Below are 15,080 nucleotides of genomic sequence, written 5' to 3' on the forward strand. Positions count from 1 at the left end.
GAATAATACCCTTGTTGCAAAAGATAAATTCTCTTTGATTTTAAATGACACATATTTATCTTGTAAAAGGCATTTCCTCCTGTGCATGTAAAAAGGGGGGGGGGGTGCTACTTCTAACATGATGCTTACTACCTGCAGTTTTCATAAATATTTCCATTAAAAAAAACCTGCTGCCTGATTAACCTTTTGAGTTGATCAACATTTTACTGATTATCAAGCCAAGGCATGGGCAACCTTCAGCCCACTGGCCACATATGGCCTGCAGATTCCCCATCTGGCCTACCAACTTCTTACCCAGGCCCTGATAGGCACTATTGAAATTCGGTGGCAAATCACTGCTTTTTCCCATTAGTGCTAGTGCTAGGACACCACTGGATACTATCCACGGGCATTAACAAAAGTAATACTGCCTAGTCTTTTTTTTATTATTTCATTTTTATTTATTTCATTTCTATACCGCCCAATAGCTGAAGTTCTCTGGGCAGTTCACAAAAATTAAAACCAAACGACACACAATAAAACAATTTAAAATATATAGAACATTAAAACCACAATATAACAATACAACCACAATAAAACCTAGCAGAAGTGCAGAAATGTAAAATACAGATTTAAAATAGCAAAGCTAAAAGTCTAGAAAGCTAAAATGCTAAAATGCTTGGGGAAATAAAAAGGTCTTCACCTGGCGCTGAAAGAAATACAATGTAGGTGCCAGGCGAACCTCACTAGGGAGCCCATTCCACAGCTGGGGTGCCACAGCAGAAAAAGCTCTCCTCCTAGTAGCCACATGCCTCACTTCCTTTGGCAGGGGCTCACGGAGAAGGGCCTCTTAGGATGAACTTAAGGTCCGGGCAGGCACATATGGGAGGAGGCGATCCTTCAGATAACCTGGCCCCAAGCCATTAAGGGCTTTGAATGTTCTGGCCCCACTTTGAATCGGGCCCGGAAATGGACTGGCAGCCAGTGCAGCTGAAAAAGTACTGGCGTAATATGAGCTCGCTGGCCAATCCCTGTTAACAATCTTGCTGCCCTATTTTGGACCAGCTGAAGTTTCCGGACCGTTTTCAAAGGCAGCCCCATGTATAACGCATTGCAGTAATCCAGATGAGAAGTTATCAGAGCATGGATCACTGTAGCTAGGCTATCTCTGTCCAGATAAGGGCGTAGCTGGTATACCAGCCTAAGATGATAAAAAGTGCTCTGTGCCACTGAGTTCACCTGTGCCTCAAGCGACAGTTCTGGATCCAAGAGCACCCCCAAACTACAAACATGATCCTTTAGGGGGATTGCAACCCCCTCCAGAACAAGTTGAATATCACCTAGTCGGGCAGACGAACCACCCACTAACAGTACCTCTGTCTTGTCTGGATTGAGTTTCAGTTTATTGGCCCTCATCCAGTCTATTACTGTGCCCAGGCCCTGATTCAGAACAGCCACTGCCTCACCTGGGTTTGATGAGAAAGAGAGGTAGAGCTGGGTGTCATCCGCATATTGATGGCACCTCAGCCCAGTCAGTTTGTATTGTGATAACTAAATGTGAAGACCGGAAACAGCAATGAAAGCACTGGGCCAGGGTGGGGTGGGGTAGTCCTTAGTAGTTCTTACCTCCTACCGCCTTGTCCCACAGCAAGATTTCCCCAACTTCAAGTTCCATGGTGAGCGGTCAGTGGCATGCTCCATCATGCTCCCCAGGCCCATGTTCAAGGCTCAGCAGCATGCTATTCATCAAATGAGGCTTTCAAATGAAGATTGTATCCACGCTGTCACTCTGCAAACCTGCAGGGAGGCCGCAATAGCTACTCATGTACTTCAACAACGTTTCAAATCTCTGAAACCTTACGAGGAGTGCCAAATTAATTTAAAGCCCACCAGTGGATGTTTGCCACAGCAGTCTCTCTCAGACAAACCCGAAAGCGAGGAAAACGGCAAGGGAAGCTCAAACCCTTGTTCTGTGAAATAAAATATCCAGTGGAACATTCATTTCTACCTACAAGAGTCTCTCCTGCTTCAGCTGGCTATTCTGAAGGCTGGTAGAAGGGACGAACTGTCAGATCTGGAGGCAAACAAGGATGGGCATTTCTAAGGGCAGCTCATTTTGTGCCTAAGCAACACTCTGCTCTGATTGAACAGGCAGGATAGAACCAGCAGCTTCATAGGAACAGGTTGAGTGCTCTTGGACTCTTGAGTTGCCTGCTCCCTGCTATCGCAGCAGTGGCGATATCACGCAGTAAAGAACAAGCTAGCAGATCTCTTCTCTAACAAGCTGCCATAGTGGTACAGAGACTAAAGTAGCTGGTTGTAAGTCTCTGATTCGAGACCCTGGACATCTTATAGCCCCCTGCCCCCTTCCTCAGTATAACAAATAGACACATTCACTGCCTTCCAAGGACTCTCACCCACGTAGTCAAGGCAAGAACTAAACTTTAGAACTGATTATCTCAGGAACTGCTCTTTGCAGAGTTCAGCCTTCTTTGTTGTGGTTGCATCCAACTCTTGGAGCTGTTTGGCGCAAATATAAATAATATTATGTTGTAACTAATACAGCTGGGATCCCAATTTACAAAACTTTTAAGAATAAGGGTGCTTGCTTCCTCAACTTGTCCATGAAGTGAAAATAAGTTAAACGTATCTAGGGCACAATCCTATACATGTTTGGACAGAGAAAAGGCCTACAACTCCCAGCATTCCCCAGCCCGCATGGCTGGCTGGGGAATGCTGGGAGTTGTAGGCCCTTTCTCTGTCTAAACATGCATTGGATTGCGCCCTTAGCATGCTAAAACTGGTTTCAAGATGTTGAGATTATCAGATTGATCTGCAATTAGAGCAACATTTCATTGTATCAAAATTACTTGAGCTGTTATAAACTGAGTAGCGTTAACAACAGTAATGAAGTGGTGCTGTTTGGTCAAGGGCAATTAAAGCAGCAGAGTTAATGTAAGAAAGGAAATGTCTCTAGGATCAGCCATCATTACATATGAAGTATGGTGTACCATTAGGGTACTTTCCTGGATATAATCAGTTAAATAAATCAGACCATCCTTACAAGGGCAGGTAATTTATTTTTAAGAGTTGTATCCAACACTTGCGCAAGCAAAAGGCAGCTTGCACATCTGATCTTTCTCTTCTTCTCCTGCAGCCCCCTGTACCTCCCAGAAATCTATCCAGAGAGTCACAGGCCCTCTTGAGCAATGGGAGCTGCGTTGTACGGGATGCAGCAGGAAGAAGGAATCTCCCGAAATCAGGCAGAGGAAATATTTGTAAATATTTGTACGCCTTTAAATTAACTCCAATTTGAGAGACAAATCCATTTTATTCATAGATTTCGCATTGTCTGATATAACATTTATAATATGAACAGTGTAGAGATTATATTCTCATTTCCATATGATTGGGAGTCATGTGCATGTGTCTGTGTTTTCTTTCCTTCTGCAGTTCTTTGTGGGCTCCCTTCCCCTTTGGTTCTGTGTGACACTACAGCTGCTGTCATCTCTTGCCCTTCACTGCTACTGATCTCATCACCCTCTAGCCCTATTTCCTGCAGGGCTGGGGGAGCAAAATTGTAGGACATTTAGCCACAGTAGGAATGGGAAAGCCAACAAGAAGGATAGTGCAATGGCTGCATCCTGTCACTACACATCTAAAGGTATAAGCACCAAACTGCATCTGGCCAAGGCCCTGCCATCCCTAATGACAGCTAGTTTACCTATGCAATGGCACCTACATTGTTTTCCTTCCGGCACCAGGTGAAGATCTTTTTCCTCGGCATTTTAGCTTTCTAGACTTTTAGCTTTGCTGTTTTAAATCTGTATTTTAAATCTCTGCATTGCTGCCAGGTTTTATTCCGGTTTTATTCTGGCTGTATTGTTATATTGTGGTTTTAATGTTTTTATATTTTATATTGTTTTAATGTGTGCTTTTTGGTTTTAATTTTTGTGAACTGCCCAGAGAGCTTCGGCTATTAGGCAGTATAGAAATGAAATAAATAAATAAATAAGTCATTAGTTGATGCTATATTCAAGGAGTGAAGAGCCTGCATGTGCAAACCTGCCCTGAGATGTTGTAAACTTGTAACCTATCAGAAGTATTTGAATACAGCAGAATTCCATAGCCTGAACCTCCATTATTCACACCGGCAGTGCAGGGACTTCTTTGTCGTGGTGCCACATTACAGAATTCTCTCCACAGAGCAGCTCATCAGATTATACCTATTACAGTCATTTTTAAAAATTAAATAGTTAAGGGTGTATGTGTTTTATAAGTTTCAGAAAATGTTTGACCAGTGGAGGCTGGTGGCTCCGATGTCAGTGGGGTGGTGAATCCGCTCTGGGTTTCAGTCAGAACTCTACAGGTGCTATCCAAGATGTGGAAGCACCTCGGATAGCTCCTTTAGAGTTCTGACTGATTCTGACACCGGGAGCAGATTCACCGCCCCACTGACATCGGAACCACCAGATTCCACTTCATTTGACTGATTTTTAATTGTTATGTTCGTTGCTATATATACGTTGGTGGCTAGTTATTACACACACACACACACACACACACACGCAGTCAGGGCCAAAAATATTGGAACAAGGATAACCGTTTTGGCAGTTGGCCTCTGTACATCACACCCAGATGGGAGCGAAGTCAGGAGTTTCAGCTGTAATTCAAGGGGTTGGACAAAACTAACCATTCAGGAAGGACAGCCAGTGGCATACACACACACCCATCGTTGGTGGCTCATAAGTAATGGAACGAATGGCTGACAAGCAGCTGCATGGCCAGGTGTGGCCTGTTTCCTGGGTACCCCATGACCAATCAAGCATATAAAAGTCCTGGAGGTGGTTCTGAGTGTTACATTTGCATTTGGTAGCTGTTCACTGGAACCCCCAACTAGGGATGTACGAAACGACTTATCTGTTTCATTTCATGACATCCGCGGTGGGGGGAGGCGCTCCGTCCCACTCCCCGAAATCCTCGCCGGCCGGCTCCGCTTCGCGGCGACTCCACAGAGCCACCAGCCAGGGCCGCCCGCAGCGACATCCGGCCACCATTTGCGTCCCTTTTTTTCGCTGTGATAGGCCATGTAAATATTTATCTAGCCTATCACGGAAAAAAAAGGAAACCCAAATGGCGGCCGCCATAGCTGCCGCCATTTGCGTTCCCTTTTTTTGTCGTGATAGGCCACGTAAGTATTTACGTAGCCTATCATGGCTATAATGAAGAAGCGAATGGTGGTTCCATGGCCACCATTCGCAAAGCAGCATGAACAGCAGCAGGTAGGTGTCCCGTTTCGCGTGCCTTTCGCGGGGTGGGGCAAGGGGGCTTCATTCTGCCACAGATTTCAGGGGGCCGAATGCACTGGCATTCGGCCTCACTGAGATCCGTGACGGAGTTCTCCGCCATCCCTACCCCCAACATGAGGTCCAAAGAGGTGTCCATGCGAGTGAAGGAGGCCATCACTAGGCTGAGGAAACAAAATAAACCCATTAGAGACAGCAAAAACATTGGGAGTGGCCAACACAACAGTTTGGAACATCCTGAAAAAGAAGGAATTAACTGGCAAGCTCAGCAGCAGCAAAAGGCCTGGAAGACCACGGAAGACAACTAAGGTGGATAACCGCAGAATGCTGCTCATGGTGAAGAGGAAGCCTTTCACAACATCTAGCCAGCTCAAGAATGCTCTTGAGGAGGTAGGCATGTCATTGTCAACATCTACAGTCAAGAGACGGCTTTATGAATGTAAATACAGAGGCTTCACAACAAGGTGCAAACCACTGGTAACGCTCAAGAACAGAAAGGCCAGATTAGCCTTTGCCAGCAAACACCTAAAAAAGCCCGCCCAGTTCTGGAATAAGATTTTTTGGACTGATGAAAGCAAGATTAACCTGTGCCAGAATGATGGGAAGAGAAAATATGGAGAAGGAAAGGAACAGCTCATGATCCAAAGCATACCACATCATCTGTCAAACATGGTTGAGGCAGTGTTATGGCATGGGCGTGTATGGCTGCCAATGAAACGGGTCACTGGGGTTTACTGATGACCTGGCTGCTGAGAAAAGCAGCAGGATGAATTCTGAAGTGTATAGGGCTATACTTTCTGCTCAGATTCAGTCGAATGCTGCCAAACTGATAGGGCGCCATTTCATATTGCAGATGGATAATGACCCAAAACATACAGCAAAAGCTACCCAAGGGTTTCTCCAGGCAAAGAAGTCGGATGTTCTTCAATGGCCAAGTCAGTCACCTGATCCCAACCCAACAGAGCATGCTTTTCACTTACTGAAGACAAGATAGAAGGCAGAAAGACCCACAAACAAGCAGCAGCTGAAGGCAGCTGCAGTAAAGGCCTGGCAAAGCATCTCGAGGGAGAAAACTCAGCATTTGGTCATGTCCATGGGTTCCAGACTTCAGGCAGTCATTGACTGCAAAGGATTTTCATCCAGGTATTAAAGGCGATCCATAAGTTTGAAATGATGTTGGTTTGTTCCATTACTTATGAGCCACCAACAATGGGGGTGTGTGTGTATGCCACTGGCTGTCCTTCCTGAATGGTTAGTGCCCCACTTTTGTCAAATCCCTTGAATTACAGCTGAAAGTCCTGACTTTGCTCCCATCTGGGTGTGTTTCCTTCCAGCTTCAATGTGGTGGTGTACAGAGGCCAACTGCCAAAACAGTTATCCTTGTTCCAATTATTTCTGGCCCTGAGTCTGTGTGTGTGTGTGTATGTAATGTTTCTCTTTTTTCTTTTTTTGGTTTTGTTGAAATTTACAATAAAAAATCAATAAAAATGTTGGTTGCTGCTTATAGGTTGGTTTTGTATTGTTTTAAGGTTTGGATTCAGCTGCTTGTTTTAGGGGATGATGAGCATAATGAACATTGGTTCTGGGGCAAATTAGAAATGTAATAAATAAATAATAATTTTATTATTTTTGTGTTTGTATATTTTTTGTGTCTTTATATTAAGTTGTAAGCTACTCTTAGAGCTCTTGGGAGGGCATGCAGCATAATATAATTGAAAACACCAACATAAAATTCCTTGTCACCCATGTCCTCAATGTAACCTCTGGCTAGTATAAGTCTGCTACATCCTACAAAGTGCATGTAAACTTAAAACAACTAACATACCACTGAGTGCTATTTTAGGTAGAATGGCAGGGTATAAATCAAATAAATAAAACATTGGCATCAGTAAATCTCATCCTTGCTGTACACAGGAAAACTGATCAATAAAGACATTAAATAAAAAATATGCAAATAGGCTTGACAATGACTATTTTACAAACACATTTGCAGAGGCAATGAACAGAGAAACAAGGATTTTATTTAGCCTATCTTTTTGTACTTTTTCTTTTAGAACTTTCCTTATTTATTTGTATTGCTTGAAATGTGGTACATTTGCTTTCATTCTTCTCTGGGGAACAGCCTTTTTTATTTTTACTTGAAGTTATTATAATGTCACAAATATACAAAAATCAAACATAAAATAAATTCCTTCTGACATAAACCCAAACATATCATTTCATATTAATGACAAAAGAGAGAATGGACTAATGTTATCTTGAAATTTATAATTGCAGAATGCAACAAATTTAACCCATTTTTCAGCGGACTTGTTTTCCAGTAAGTGATTTTCTCTTGCTTGAATATAATAAGTCAAACAAAAACATGTAAAATATTTTAAATCAAAATCTGCCTACCTTTATGTTCTTAGGGTTTTTTTTTCCAAAATGAATTTTGTGAATAACGTTTACTCATACAATCGTATATATACAACCTTAAAATGTGCTTTCACAAAAGGTACTTACACAAAATAAAAAGGACTTGCATCCAGATCATTTAGGATTTTGTATTCTAACCATAATCCCTAAGATAAATCCCCATAAGACTCTATGGGATTCACACTGTCACAGTGATTTCAGGATTAGATCCTGATCATACCACCCTGCACCAGAAAAGCCTCCCAAGTCATGTAACTGTAAAGGGGTGATGTTAGAGGAGCTAAAGTACAGATTTAGCTAAGCAATTGAACAAATTTTACGAAAGGATAGTAAAGATTCAAAGCTGAAGTATCAATTTAGCCGTGCTTAAAGTGGGTCTATGCACCTAGAGGAACCTACGGCTTAGATCCAACACTGGTCATCCGCAGCCTTTTGGGGCACAAGGGCCAAATCTGGTTCTGCCAAGGGGTCCAGGAGCCACACGTGCACACGCATACTCACACAGAAACACGTGGTGAACACACACACAGAGGAGGGGAGATACACACAGTCTCATTTCAAATGGGAAAAGTGTGCATTACCATGTGCGTTTCTCAAGAGCATACACTTTTCCCACATTGACTAAAGCATGAAAATGTGTATTTTTGTTTAAAATGCGCCTTTTCAAAGGTGCGTTGTTGTTTTTTAATGCATTTTTCTTACACAATCGCAAGTTCGGGAATGTATGTGCTTTTTGGGGAGAACACGTTCGTGTTCAGTGTTGTGAATGGGACAAGTTCTGTTGATTAGTAAACTGTCCTAGTCATTTGATTTTGCCTAATCAGATGATTTGTGAACCATCCCTAGTCAAAGCAGCTAGACTGTATAGACTTTGGTCTGCAACCAATCACCTAACGCTTTTTAAATGCAGGCCATCTTTCCTGTAGGTTCCTTGCCTACAGTAGGAACCGGGAGGAAGATATGTATTTCGGAGTACTCTGCAAGGAAGCCACAGCACTGTGAACATCAGAGGGCCCTGGTGAAGAAGTGTCACAAATCCAGTGGAAAAGTGGGGGGGGGGGAGCCAGGTGAGTTAAGCACCTCTATGATGAGGCCAGGGAAGTAAAGCCCTCCCTCCCCACACATATATACACCCCCAGAGTGTGCCTGAAAACAGACCTCACAGCATAGAACTTTCAAACATAAAAATTAAAGACAAAAACCAGTTAAGAACCTGGAAAGCCAGCAGGCTGGCCAGATCCTATATAGAAAGAATGCCTTTCAAAGAATGTATTATTACTGCCAGATCTTGATTGCGCCATCCCAGTCACATGTAGCAAGGAGTGATGGAAGGAGTGGATGAAACGCTGTGCTCACACAGGCCTGACTATGTGCAGACAAGGTGTGAATGATGCGAGCAGTGCGACAGTTATAGAAAAACACTTTGCCGTCTGAACTCCCAGTAACAAGAAGCATTCCGTCGGGGGAAAACTCACAGCCCACTGCAAATCCTTCAACCTGCAAGAGTCAAGAATTAAGAGCGTTTCAGTAAATCAAGATGTTAATTAAGGAAATGCAATATGATCTATAACCTCCTGAAATTTCATAGCGCAATAAACATGTCCATTTTTATCATAATGGCCTAATTGCTTTCCCAGGTGTTTGTTAAAACAGCCCCATTAAGGACTTTTCATTGTTAGTGGCAGTCAGTGCATATGTGACAAGGTTGTTAGCCACTAATAACGCTTTCAGTTATTTTAGGCTCTACCCACACTTCAGTTTAATTCTGAATTAATTGAAATATAGAGAACAGGGCTGAAGTCTATTAATTTTTATTCCCATTATAAATCTACAGCATAAGCAGGCTTGTTAAAAAGGGACAGGATCCATCCCTTGCAGAGACAAAGGAGAGGAATACCTTGTGCCCTTCGTATCTCTTCTTTCTGTTGATTCTGTAGGGTCTCTGGCTAGAAAACAAGGCAATGTAGTTGCCATTGGTCTGAGCGACAAAGATAGGCTCCTTAGGATGAGGTGCAAGAACAGGGCAGGTGTAGCGCTCCTGCAGGGAGATTTAGGAGGAATTTTATTTCATTTATTTTATTTCTATACCACCCCATAGCTGAAGCTCTCTGGGCAGTTCACAAAAATTAAAAACCATTAAAATATATTATACAAAGTACAAAAACCATTTACCTAAACACAGATAAACAGACAGCACACACGCAACATATTTCTAAAAGCAATTTTTTAAAACCATCTTATGGTATACGTACTGGCACAGAGAGAAAGACTTTTGTGAAAACTTTGGGACACACCCTAGTTCCCATGCTTTACTGCAACCTCTCTCAACTGGCACCCACCAGAAGCATTGAACAACTCTCACCATCCCCAGACAGCACGGCCAAACCTAAGGATATGTAACTCTAACAAACCACATCAGCTTTCTGTTCCGCCCTCCCTTCCTCTGTTCTTCCCCATGTCAAATGTTAGACTGCAGCCTTCTCAGGACAAGGACTTCTCCTCTTGTACACTTTAAAATGTCATGCACATTGATGGCATTGTAGAAATAAGAGCTAAGCTGACATTTCTCAGAAAATGCGTTTCTAAGAAACGTTCTTAGATATTGACTCCCACCCCCACCTGAACTGTTGGAGAATTCTCCTGTTCTGGGGAATATTTGGTGAGATCCCCCCGCCCATTTTGCCACCACAAATAGACTGGAGAATTTGGGACGCTATTATGAATCCAAACCCAATATATTTTCATATTGTTGAAGGATGACACAGGCTTGGCCCTTACACCTTCCAGTCTGCCTTCCTTTCTTAGCCCATTGCTTCCTTCATCCACCAGTGAGCACTAGCAATATAGTTCCATTCAGTGTTTACGAGGCTGAAATTTCTCAGAAGATAATTTTCTGGGAAACTTTCTGAAAAATTTCTCTCCTCCCAAGTCTGTTGAAGAATTTACACACACACATGCACGCAGAAATATTTCATGAAATACCATTTTTCCACCTGTGAATAGGGTGGAGAATTTCAGAAGGCCCAGACTTTTTTACTCAGCCATAAAAGTAAACAAACAAAACAAATAATCATGATTTTTTTAAAAAAACCCTGCAACATATTTATTTAGGAGTTGCTATAAAAAGGCACAAAGCAATCCCACGTCTGTCAGAACAATCACAATAATTTCTACAACATGATTTAACAACAAGAACACAACAAAAACTGTGTGCAATTTTCTCTGCACACTTTGTTGCACAGTTGTATTGAAGTAAATTTGTACAACTAATGCTATTGTTGCTTCAGGGAGAAAAAGCCCCATGTGTTGTAAATTATTCCTTTTTAACCATGAAAGCAGCAAATGTTTGTGGAAGGAACGAGAAGTGCTTGTTTAGAAAGTCTCACTCCTGCAAAATGGACTTCAAGCACCCTGTTCAACGCAAGAAGTTCCTGGCTTCATTTGCTTTGGACCACTTGCTCAAGACAGAACATGGCATCATCTTTTGTGATGTTTCCAGCTATTCTGGTCCCAGGGCATGGTTTGAAGGCACTTGAGGCAGCCACCTTGCTGAAGCTAAGCAGGTCTGGGTCTGGTCAGTGCTTGGAGGGGAGACCACCTGGGAATCCCATCACCCTGAGTTCCACAATGGAAGAAAGGTGGGATATAAATGTAATTAATAAATAACTAAATAATTTCTACACAATTCTGTGTAAGCACAAGATACAGATCTTCCAGGTACTGATCAGATGGAAGTTACTCTGCATTTACCAAAGAATTGTGGGGAGAAAGGTAGTCCATATGAAATCCTCATTATGATTTTTTTATGTTCAACATGCATTTGCATAGATGAATGCTAGAAAGCAGTGGTGTGGAGAGAGGCAGGGAAAATTATACTTTGCATGGATCATTAATAGTACAAGGGAAAGCAGCCAATTGGATAGGCAACTAATAATGAGCCAAAACTACAAGTAGCCAGCCACATTAGTGACACAACTGTACAATGTCCCAATTTTTCTTTTTTTTACCTCACCCCCCCAAATGAGGGGGGGGGATTTTGCTATGAAAACAGGAGGTGGGAAAGCTTAAATCCCCCCTCCCAAATTGCCATAGTTCCGAATTGGGGCTATGCACGCTTACCCAGAAGTAACTCAATCACGCATACTAGCATAGCTGTGCAAGGAAGAGGAATGTCACTCTTCCCTGCCTGTAGGGAGCAGCCAAGAAGCCAAGGGAAAAGTCAGCTGTTTTAGAAACACACACACACACAAAGGCACACACAGGGGGGTGGGGGAGACACACACAGAGGGAGACAGAGAGAGACAGAGAGAGACAGAGAGGAAGGGAAGTAGAACTTGTTTTGGTTCAGTAAATGGTGTTTATCTCCGCTGAAAGTGAAAATCGACTTTTCAGTGTTCTGGGAGTGCACATGGCCTCCCAGCTGAAAGATTAGAAATGGAAATTTATGAAACTAAAGGCAATTTTTTGTAATTGTTTACACACACGCGCACACACGCACACACACACTCACCCTCAATTTCATGCTTGCTCTGGAGAGAGCAGTAAACTGCCCATTCAATAATACTCCTTTTTTTTCTCCCAAGGAAATCATCTTGTTTAAGCTGCTGAATATATCAAAATTGAGCACTCTGCAGTTTCTTATTCACTGAAGCGTGTTGCTTTTGAAGTGCAAATGACTAACCTACTATCACAATTCATGCACAGGATTCTGCATCTGCAAATCTGGACAAAGGCAATCATGGAAGCTGAGGATGGGAAAGTCCTATTAAATCATCCACTCCATCTCTCCACCAGGACAGAATTGTTCTTTTCAGAGATAAATGGATACAAACTGACCTTATTCTTTATGTTCTCAAAAGAGACTGAACTCACACTGAGTTTTTGCAGAATTTTAGCCATATTTGAAACAGTCAGCCTTAGCTAACAAACACCTTTTGAAAAAACAAACAAACAAAACCATCTTCACACTGCACATAGCACAGGAGGGCATCACCCAAAGCAGCTATCTTCGCGCTTCAAGAAGGTGCAAGAAATTCACAACTGGGAAACTCCAAGTCTAAAATCTTAGTTTATGTTCATATTTCATCCTACAGGAATGAGTGCTGTGCTACTGCACTCCTCCCCATGTCACACATGAAACTGAGTGGCACACACATACAGCCCAAGTTTGCTATCCATCCTCCCCCTTTTCTGTGTGTGGCAGGTGCCAGGCATTTTTTGAATATTCAAGCTGGGGCTGCAGCTTGTCATGTCATCCAAACCTGGGCATCAGGGGTTGTGTAAGGGTTAAACAAGCTTCGGATAACCTTAGATCAAGCTGTGGGTTATATGAAGGTTGTTTAACCCTTAAATAAGCCATAGCAGGTCTCTATTGGTCTGTCCAGCCCAATATTGACTGCTCTGACTGGCAGCAGCTTTCGAGGGCTCTCACACGGAAGTCTTTTCCATCACCTACTACCTGAACTTGGGCCTGACTACATGCAAAGCATTTGCTCTACACTAGCTATAGTCTTCACTGAAACTAGAAGACTGAACTTCCTCAAAACTCTGTGTATGTATGAGAGAGAGCAAGAATGAGGTGTGGTGTGTATTATCGGGTGAACGTGTGTACATGTTTCAGTCCCACCCATACTGGACTTCAGCCCCGCCCACCACCAATATGTGACCCCCGATTACTTTTCCCCCAAAAGAATGAGGCCCTCAGGAGGCGGTGGGGAAGGTACCCCATCCCTGCTTCACAGAATGGTAAGATTCTGAGCACTTTACTTGGTAGTGTAGAAACTGGGAAGGTAAATTATTGCTATCAGTGCCAAGACTGTTATGCACCACTTGTTTAACAGCTGGAAGCTAACAGCTCCGGGTGACAATCCACCAGAACATTCTCTTGTACAAGATGAGCAGGACACAAAAAAAGATATGTTTTATTTATTTATTTAGGCTGCAATGTTATGCACGTTTAGACAGAAAAAAAGTCCTACAACTCCCAGCATTCCCCAGCCAGCATGGCTGGCTGGGGAATGCTGGGACTTACTGAACTTTTTTCATTTAAACTTGCTTATGATTGCTCCCTTAAGAGAGTGCATTCATCACTTTTCAGCAAAAAAACTCTCAGTATGGCCTTGCGTATTTAACAATATTATTAAAAAACACACACACCTATATAATCAGTTACAAAAGCAAAAAGTGCAAAAAAAGAAAAGCAAATAAAAATTTCAGCATTAAAAAAAATAAACGAATTACCTAAAACACCTAGGCAATTTTTTTTAAAAAAAGTCTTCACCTGCCACCAAAGAGGAAATGAGGTGGTCTCACATGAGGCAGCCCACAGCAACAAAGGCTCTCTCTCTACTCATCACCCGCCTAACTTCTGATGGCAGGTGGACATGAAGAAGGACCTTAGAGAACAATCTTAATACCCAGGCAGGTTGGTATGGGATTAAAGTTCAATAGCTTTAAGAAATCTTCCATTTCCTGATAGCATGTTGATCCTCAACTCAAGATATCAAGGCTATTGATTCAAGGAAAATAACACCCTAAAGTTAAGAAACTGAGACTGTAATTGTATTCTCGGAGTAAATCGCACTGAATTTAGGAGGACCACCTTCCAAGTAAACACGCAAAGGATCAAGGTACAAGGCTGTTCTGCTCTTTTGACAGAGGTCAAACTGTCGTGGGCTGTTGCAGAGCCCTCATGGAAGAAAGACAAAAATCACCATGCTCTGTCCCTTTGGCCGACATAACACAAACTTGTTTCAGCAATTTCTGGAGAAAACTGCTGTGAGTGTTATTTATTTATTTATTTGCAGAACGGCAAACATCTTAAAAATAAATAAAATTGTAAATAAGCATCTCACATGGAAAATTTGATTGGAGATCTTTGCAGCTGTGTGGAAGTCCCATGCAATGACAGTGCGGTCAGCTGAATCTTGGCTTACTGCGTCGGTACTGCTGAGGAATTCTTTTCCTTCAGGGAGGAACATGATATCCAAGGTTTGCTGTACAGCGGCTTTGTAGACTTTTATTACCTGTGATACAAAAATAACATAAAGCAACCAATGGCTGCTCAGATGTATTGCCTTTCCAACTAGAACCAGACTATTTTAATGCGAAATAGTAGCGGCAAATAGAGATAGAGGAAGAAAGGGAGTCCATTCAAGATGGGAATGGAAGGATGTTTTGGACTACAATTCCTATCAGCCCCAGTCACCATGGCCAAGGATTATAGGAGTTGTAGTCCAAAACATCTGGCTTGCCTACCCCTGTCCTAGAGTTTGCCATCTTCCCCACACAAACACCACTGGCCTCAAGCACTGTTTGACAGCGGACAGAATTGTCTCCCTCAACAGGAATTCTACCGGACTGAATCAGAGCAGGAGG

General features: G+C 42.6%; 1 protein-coding gene across 2 annotated transcripts in view; it reads right to left on the reverse strand.

Moving 5' to 3' along the window:
- Nucleotides 1–2,741: 2,741 nt before the first annotated feature.
- Nucleotides 2,742–15,080, reverse strand: part of WDR25 (WD repeat domain 25) — a 204,214-nt gene continuing 191,875 nt past the window's right edge. For both annotated transcript variants that reach the window (XM_084838685.1, XM_084838694.1), the window contains exons 5-7: nt 14,558–14,728; nt 9,601–9,741; nt 2,742–9,200 (exon numbers count right to left, since the gene is read on the reverse strand). In XM_084838685.1, the coding sequence (XP_084694811.1) occupies nt 8,979–9,200; nt 9,601–9,741; nt 14,558–14,728 (534 nt within the window). In that variant the 3' untranslated portion in view covers nt 2,742–8,978. The remainder of the gene's footprint in view (nt 9,201–9,600; nt 9,742–14,557; nt 14,729–15,080) is intronic.

This window comes from Heloderma suspectum, chromosome 1 (assembly GCF_057233095.1).
Source record: "Heloderma suspectum isolate Gila_16-S chromosome 1, 16-S_ref, whole genome shotgun sequence".
Taxonomy (NCBI): domain Eukaryota; kingdom Metazoa; phylum Chordata; class Lepidosauria; order Squamata; family Helodermatidae; genus Heloderma; species Heloderma suspectum.